This window comes from Centropristis striata, chromosome 13 (genome assembly GCF_030273125.1).
Source record: "Centropristis striata isolate RG_2023a ecotype Rhode Island chromosome 13, C.striata_1.0, whole genome shotgun sequence".
NCBI lineage: Eukaryota > Metazoa > Chordata > Actinopteri > Perciformes > Serranidae > Centropristis > Centropristis striata.
In genome coordinates this window covers 1,132,500-1,141,122 of record NC_081529.1, presented here as the reverse complement: position 1 = coordinate 1,141,122, position 8,623 = coordinate 1,132,500, and the positions used below count along the sequence as shown (strand labels likewise).

The 8,623-nt window shown below is 38.1% G+C and overlaps 1 protein-coding gene and 1 pseudogene across 1 annotated transcript in view; one reads left to right on the top strand and one right to left on the bottom strand.

The window, feature by feature from the left end:
- Positions 1 to 1,077: 1,077 nt before the first annotated feature.
- The window catches only part of cpt1a2b (carnitine palmitoyltransferase 1A2b), a 59,504-nt gene continuing 51,958 nt past the window's right edge, over positions 1,078 to 8,623 (bottom strand). Inside the window, exons 17-19 of the mRNA XM_059348519.1 lie at positions 4,706 to 4,819; positions 4,493 to 4,585; positions 1,078 to 2,442 (exon numbers count right to left, since the gene is read on the bottom strand). Coding sequence (XP_059204502.1) covers positions 2,323 to 2,442; positions 4,493 to 4,585; positions 4,706 to 4,819 — 327 coding nt within the window. The 3' untranslated portion in view covers positions 1,078 to 2,322. The remainder of the gene's footprint in view (positions 2,443 to 4,492; positions 4,586 to 4,705; positions 4,820 to 8,623) is intronic.
- On the top strand, positions 6,517 to 6,727 carry LOC131984206 (U2 spliceosomal RNA; annotated as a pseudogene).

Sequence of the window (8,623 nt, the reverse complement as noted above, 5' to 3'; positions counted from 1 at the left end):
AGTCCTTTTTCAGTTACTCTGACTCATTTTGAATTTATTTGGTTCCATCAAGAAAACTAAACATACAACCGCAATTACAGAAACAGAGTGTAAAATGTGAATAAAGAACAGAGTAAATCAAATTCAGAATGAGTGTATATGTGTATAAATAAACGCTGACGCTGTGTAAAATGTGAATAAAGAACGGAATCCAGAAATTTCAGAATAAGTGTACAGTCATGCAAAAAATTATAAAACCATTGCTTTCTTCATTTTCTTGTTCATTTTAATGCCTGGTACTACTAAAGGTACATTTGTTTGGACAAATATAATGATAACAAGAAAAATAGATCATAAGAGTTGAATTTAAGAGCTGATATCTAGACATTTTCGGAGATAATAGAGCTAACAGCTAACAGATAATAGTGAACAGCTAACGGAGATAATAGAGCTAAAAGCTAACAGATATTAGTGAACAGCTAACGGAGATAATAGAGCTAACAGCTAACAGATAATAGTGAACAGCTAACGGAGATAATAGAGCTAAAAGCTAACAGATATTAGTGAACAGCTAACGGAGATAATAGAGCTAACAGCTAACAGATAATAGTGAACAGCTAACGGAGCTAATAGAGCTAACAGCTAATAGAGCTAACAACTAATAAAGATAATAGACCTCACAGCTAGCGGAGGTAATAGAGCTAACAGCTAACGGACCTAACAAAGCGTACTTTTTACAGAGATAAAAGAGCTAACAGCTAATAGAGCTAACAGCTAGCGGAGCCAAACACATAGCAGTACTGAGAGTTGTAAACATTGATGTTGTTGTAAAATATTTAAGGTACTAAAGGTACATTTATTTGGGCAAATATAATGATAAACACGATAGCTGATAAGAGTTTAATTTAAGAGCCGATATCTAGACATTTTCCATGGTTTTCTTGATAATAACCAGAATGATCATCATTAAGGAAACCATGGAAAATGTCTAGATATCAGCTCTTAAATTAAACTCTTATCAGCTATTTTTGTTGTTATAATTATAATTATAACTAAAGGTACATTTGTTTGGAAAAATATGATAAGTTTTCTTTAATTTAACAATAAATTAAAGAAAAGAATGATTTCCATGACTGTACATGTGTATAAAAAAAACCTGACGCTGTGTAAAACGTGAATAAAGAACAGAATACATCAAATATAGAATGAGTGCTTATGTGTAATTAAAAGAAAACCCCCCAACGACCACAACAAGGCAAGCTATGGTGGGAACTGTGTTGATTAAAGGAACCAAATTAAGTCAAAATGAGTTAAAAGTAAGTAACATTCTCCTCGTACCAGATCGTAATTACAAAGGAAAGTGTGTTCTGTGGATGGAGACCACTGATTCAGGCTGGGGTTCATTTCTCCAGAAATTCACTTCTCCAGAGATCAGGTGGTGGGTAAAAGTAGCCCAGTAACCACTGCAAATAAAGGTTTGGGCTTTCATTGTCTAGCTTGTAAACAACTTCTTAGAAATTAAATGGCAATAAAAATGTGTCTCTTTTGGTCTGAGTGTAATTATTTCCCTTAATTGAGATTTACCCTCTTATTTTTCCCCCTCAACTCTAAATACCCTTGCTATAGAATTGTTTTTTGATTTGAATCGTCACACGGACATTTGGCTCTGCCGATAAACTAAAAATACATTTCCCTTCACTTTTATTGAGATTTAGGATCTCTTAATGCTTTCCGCCTTGTGTCAGGGAGATTTGTCTCTCCGTCTCCATCTCCTACTATTCTTACTGCTAAAGACTTCCATCTCAAGTGATGACCTTTGCTCCCTCCTTCTTAAAAAAAATCCACCATTACAAGTTTCATATTCTCTAGAGAAAACAGGGATTGGAAGCATTTAGACATCTTAAATGTTCTCCAGCTGAATGTCTCGGACAGACAGCTCGCAAAAAATACAAAAATATACAAAAAAAGCGTACGAATTAATGCTATAGAATAACAGTAAAATATATTTGTTAGTGCCTGTTAAGGCTTTTGAACTCTATGTTTTTAATGGAAGAATGCAAATCATAACATTGTCTGCAGGTGCTACAGAGCACCTGTCCAACAGGAAAAGGTTCCTCGCATCTTCAGTGTGCCTTGTTTTTCTATTTCTGAACGAGGCCTAAAAGCTTTATTATTGTGGTTTTGACGTAAAAAAGGCCAAGATCTCCCTTTGATATTACTGATTATTTCACCTTTGTTGGTTGAATTAATGCCTTTCAGTAAGTCACTAAACTGGCTGTGCTTTTAACAATGCAGCTTCTATGGTTTCTACACCTGCAGCTGCTTTTCTGCCACATTTTCTGTTCACATGAGCTTCTTGGACTGAGGCCCTTTGGAGGACGAGGGCGTTTTGGTGTCAGTGGAGAGAAGAGTCATGATGTCTTGGAGAGCTTTAGTTATCTGAGCTCCGAACCTGTGGGAGTCCTAAAAAAAGAGAAAATCACATTTAGAAAGAGGAAGGAAAAGAGGACATTGTGGCACAAGAATCAAAACCACATAAAGGGAAGGAGACGACTGGATGTAGTGATACTGATACTGATACGTGCATTAAAACATTTGGTAACGCTTTATATTAAGGTCCTTGTAATAACCATTAATTAACAAGTAATAAGGCCTTACAAGATGCTTATTAACATTATTGTGTGTTTATAAGCTTATATAAGTGTTAATAATGGCATTACAAACACCCATGACCCACCCATTATGTCTTTGCCATGCCTTTATTCATCTTATTTTGTTTACTTATTGATATTAAAATGTACTTTATTGCTCATCTATTATAAGTTAACAATAAGTTAACTATGCTTTTTGCAACTACCGGATCTAAATCGAGAACAATGCCTTATTACTTGTTAATTAATGGTTATTAAGGACCTTATTATAAAGCGTTAGCAAACATTTTGGTAAAGCTCTATTTGCTGATAGTATTCTGAATTTTTGTGGTCAAGAAGTGGGATGTTCATAGAGTTAAAATCAACATTTCCACTACTCTCAAACCTAGTTTTTGGGCATTTCTGTACACCAGTTTCTTTACATATACACCCATACAAATATATATCTTCAACAAGCCAATATATCAGCCTGGCTGGTTTATCAGTTTAGCTTGATGAAATCAATAGATTCCCATTTAAAAATGAGCTTTTAAAAAGGGAACTGAAAACAGATGGGAAAGCACTGTGCAGTTCCTCGTGTCGGGTCATATGCTTTGTGGTTTTAGGGTGAATGAAGAACTAATACATCCCTCACAAAAAAAATGCAATGGGATATTGAACAATAAATGAATAATTAAGCACATTTTTAACCCCACTGCATGGATTTCTCTATGGTGTTCCTCATGTTCTTGGGGATTCTTGACCACTTTTATGGTAAAAAGGTGTTAATTATTTGGCGATATTTAACCAAATCTGTGCAACATATATGAATATTGTGCAAACAACTTATGAAACATAAATGGGAATGGCCACCATACTCCCATTATAAAGTTGTATGAGGTGCATTTTTACGTTCCAGACTTTCAGATGATTTAACCCAGGGGTGTCAAACTCAAATACACAGTGGGCCAAAATTTAAAACTTGGACAAAGTCGCGGGCCAACATTGATATTTATTGAAAAAATTGACCTAAACAAGTTCAAACGAAATGGAACAAGCAAAGCTTGATATAACTTAATATTGCAAACATGCAAAATCGAATATCAAATAAAACAAACAAACACATCAATGGCATTCATTTCTTAAATAAAATTTAAATAAAAATCGTATGTCCCTTTATTTCATATGCGGCCTTCTTTAAATTTAAATTTAACAGTAATCTTTTTCCACAGGCTAAAAATAAATGTAAGAATAAAATAACAATAATAAACCAAATGACTAATAATAATATCCTTCAATGAATGTGCAGCCATTCAAGCCTTGGTCTAGCAAGAAAAAGTGCATAAAGACACTTTAATTGTTGCTCAGTTTGCTCCACACTGATCTACTGTGTTCAAGCCAAAACACCAGCAGAGCATTCTGGGATTTGTAGTTTTATTTGCGCTGTATAATACCGGTGGGCCAGCTCTGGTTGTCATTTGGTATTTCCTCGCGGGCCAAATATAATTACACTGCGGGCCAAATTTGGCCCACGGGCCAGAGTTGGACAACTCTGGTTTAACCACTTCTATAGCTTTCTGCAATTGACCTTATATCTCCCCCTGAACATCCCCTGTCCCTTAACTCCTTGCCTATAAATAAAAAGTGGCTCAAACAACATCTGAATGAGTTATTATGTGTATATTAGGTTGTCAGTGCAAAAGTCAATCTGTAGATTCCTAGTTACTGAACGTGTAAATAATGTGGTCAATGGAGATAAGCCAGGAAGTTAAAAGATTGAGTAAGAGATGGGAAGCAGAAAGTGTTTTTGTTTATGGATGTCTGAACATCACAGCTGGAATGAAAATAGTTGAAACTGAAACAAGCAATAGGGATTTACTTACAGTGTCCTTGCAGGAGTGTTTGGACGACACGTGGAAGTTGATCATATCCTCTCCCACGATGATGTATGAAACCCCGTACCCATCATCAGCAACCTGACATTCACAAAAAAGATAACATGCGATTTGTGTTAACACCTCACAATTTAACCCAATGTCCAGACATTGTGTCTGTGGATTTACAACCAAGAACACAGGAAAAAGTTTGTCACTCACAGGTCCGAAGCCTCCTCCCAGTGATATGAAGTCTGGGTTGTTCTTGAGGTCGAACAGCTCTATCTGCTGAATCGGGGTCTGACTGGTGGAGAGACGCCAAGGCTCAGACAAAACCTGGAAGTTGAGGGGACGAGAGAAAAAATAAGGAGTTGATTATTGTTGCGTGCCAGAGGACTGTTGGTGTGTGTTTCTGCCTCTCCTCCCTCCTTTCTGTGTCCTTCCCAGGTGCTAACTAGCTGATTGGATTGTCGTGGCAATTCTGGTCAATTGCACTAAGTTAATGGGTGAGCTGTAGGGATGGGTACCGAATTCGGTACTTTTATAGGTACCGACCGAATTCCGTCGGTACTACCGAGTACCGATTCATGTAAAATCAAACGGTACCATGTTTCGGTACCTAAACGGCGTTAACTTTAAACTGATCATTGATTTCAACCCGTTTTCATTTGACGTCTTTGATTAACAAGCGTGCTGACGATCGCACTATTTTTTAAAATGTATTTACCTCCTCGTCTGGTCCTGTCTGCTCACCGCGGCCGCTAACTGCTGCCCTCTTCCACCGCGGAACAGAGACCAACAGCCGGTTCTAGGCCTGCTAGCCGCCAGCTGCTATCCCTCCAATGTCTCTACCCGGGCTTGGCCTTCGTCTGCCTCCAGATTGGACCTTCCTTACTCCGTTTGCTCTCTCCAATCATCCATAGACTTTTCATTAGCAGCTAGCAGCTAGCTGCTGCATCTCTGGTCCTCCGCTAATACTCCGCTCTTCAACTCAGGAATATTACCTGCCACTTAACTCCAAACTGCCTCGCTGAAATTAAATCCCTCGGACTCCTGCGTCATCCTCGATATGTGCACAGAGCAGCCCGACTCAACTTTGTTTATTCCATCATGCTATGCCCACAATACTGTCTGACCGGTGCTGCGCCGCACAGCTACGACGTCATCACAACAAATCACACGTGCACTTGCAACTTTTTTTTTTTCTCCTCCGTGCTTTGCCACCTGAGAGCGCTCCTCTACATTCTTTGATAACACTGCAACCTTCATGTTACAAAATGTACGTTCACTCAACAATAAAGCACTGCTCATCCTGGATTTTATATTGTTTTGATATATTTTTTAAAGTTTATATTTTGAGAAATAAATATGTTACGCAAAAGTACCGAAAATTGGTACCGTTGAGTACCGGTACCGATTCCCAGGTACCGGGTATCGGTACCGTATCGATTCAAATGTGAAAGGTACCCATCCCTAGTGAGCTGGCCAAAAACAAAGCACTCAACACTCTGTTCAGCAAGATTTATTAGCACATTCGTATTCCATACATCCCGAATGGCTCTTTCACAATACAACAAAGTCCCATACACCGCACGACTTATGTCCATTGTAGTTTCCAGCATTGATTCTTCAGTAAGCCTCAATGTGGCCCTATCTTCCTCCCCTAAACATCACATCAGGACAGAGCCCACTGGTCAACACATTCCCCTCAATCATGGTGTTAGAACAGTTGAGTTCAAAGAGTGAGTTCCCAGAAGGCTTTGTGTCTTGAATACCAAGTAGGTCGCCGCCTACTTCCTGTCTCACCATGCAGGAGACACCAAATTTCCAATCACATCAGGACAGAGACCACTGGTCAACACATTCCCCTCAATCATGGGCTGTGTCCCAATGTCAAGGATCCTTCCTTCAGAGTCGGGTCCTCCGAAGGCAAGGCAAGAGTCCTTCCTTTGACTGGTGTAATGCACAAATGGGACAGCCTTCAGAGTGTGCAGCTGTGCGTCATTGCGTAATTGGACGTCCTGCTTAACTTCAGCGCCGCTCTCGGCCCTTTGGCTAAGATCAAGTGTAGTATCTGTTCTTATCAGTTTAATAAAAAATAAATAAATAAATTCAGCGCCGCAATTTCAAAATCAGTGCTTAGTGCCATGAATGCAGCGGCGCATAATTCATCATGGAAATATGTTCTGTGATTTTTTATTTTTTATATTACAGTACAGTAACAGTTATTTATAAATAACAATAACAGATAATAGCGGACTTTCGGTCCCTGTAAACACAATAAAGAAATGTATAACTTTCTGAATGGCACAGTTGCACATAGTACATCATCATCTGCATATAAATTAATAAACAATAACTTTAGCGACTGAGACGGCATTAATTAACTTAACCGGCAATGTATCAAGATGACGTTTATTATCTTTAAGCTTAATATTCTAGCATATGCTTATTCATATATTTTTGCTTGACTTTGAACACACGTTTTGTAAGTTATGTGATAACATTCAGTGTAAACTGAAAATATCTACATATTTAAATGCATATTGCGCCGCCGGCGTCGCTGTTTCTACGCTCGCCATTTTTAAATCTCCCGGTAGACCGGTGTGCGCAATGCTTTATGGGTAGTCGGAGCGCACGGAGGATACACACATGCATCCTCGGAATTTGGGCAAAAGAAGGACTCTGTCCTCCGGAGCATCCTCGACATTGGGACAGTCCTTCGGCGGATGTCGATGACGTAGTGTCCTTCAAATCCAGCCGTTTGAGCATCCTTCCTTGACTTTGGGACACAGCCATGGTGTTAGAATTGTTAAGCTCACAGAGTCAGTTCCCACAATGCCTTGTGTCTTGAATACCAAGTAGGTCGCCGCCTACTTCCCACCATGTGGGAACTGTCCCACCATGCAGGAAACACCAAATTTCCTTCACAGGATCCACCTGGAAAGCTGATTTCCACCTGTAGAGCCAATCAGAGGTGGTGTGTTCAGGCTGAAAAAGGACCATTCTGAGGATCACCGGAGGCCATCTTGTTTTTGTTATCTGTCTTTGAGACTGGTGTTTCATGTGCTTGGATGTTTAAAATTCGATTTGTTAGTGCTGTGTTGTTGTGGTGAGGTTGGGACTAGGTAAGTCGGTGTTCCCTGCAAGGTTATTATAGTTAACGAAAACTAACAAAATAACGAAAAGTAGAATTGAAAACACATTTTCGTAAACTGAAATAAAAATAAAAACGAGAGTTTTTAAAAAACGATAACTGAAACTGTATTTTGTGGTTACAAAACTAACTAAAACTAACTAAAATTATAGTGAAAATGTCCTTAGTTTTAGTCTTTGTCAACTTTTTTCATACGTGAACCTTTTTGGTTGATATGAAATCAATTTCATCTATTTGGTTTTATGACTTAATACATTTATTGGGGCTGAAATGGATCAGACAAAGGAAATAAAGGCAACATTTATTGTGACCTTATTGAATCTGGCACCCAACAAATACCCCATTACAAAAAACTAAAACTAAAACTAATAAAAACTAAGCATTTTCCAAAAAAAAAAACTAATCAAAACTAGCAAACTCACTCTAAAAACTAATTAAAACTAACTGAATTTGAAAACAAAAATTGACAACGAAATTAAAACAAAAACTAATGAAAAATTAAAAACTATTATAACCTTGGTTCCCTGTACATTTTGCATTCACGTAGGATATTTTCTGTTACTCCATTAGCTTATTGGTTGTGCCACCCCTGTATTGTTCTGAAAGCTTTTTTTTGTAGATAAGTTAGTTAGGCCTTATGTTTGTTTTTCTTCACAGCTAGTTTAGACAGTCCTTCTTTTGTTATATTTGTTTCAACTTTCTTTTGGCACAATCACTTGTCCCATCCTCCCCCACCTTAGTGTGTCTTTCTTTGGTTGTTCATAAAATAAATCAGCATTTGTTCACATCACTTTTGACTTTGTTTGATTTTCTGATTGTTGTGTTATTGTCTGCTGGCTGGGTTTAGTCAGTGGACGTAACAATTATATTCGACCACAGATCACGTTCTTGTGTTTCACTCAGACTATCAGAAAATGCTTTAACCCTTTGATGCACAACATATTGACCCCCCTTCTAATGCACAACATGGGTCTAAAATGACC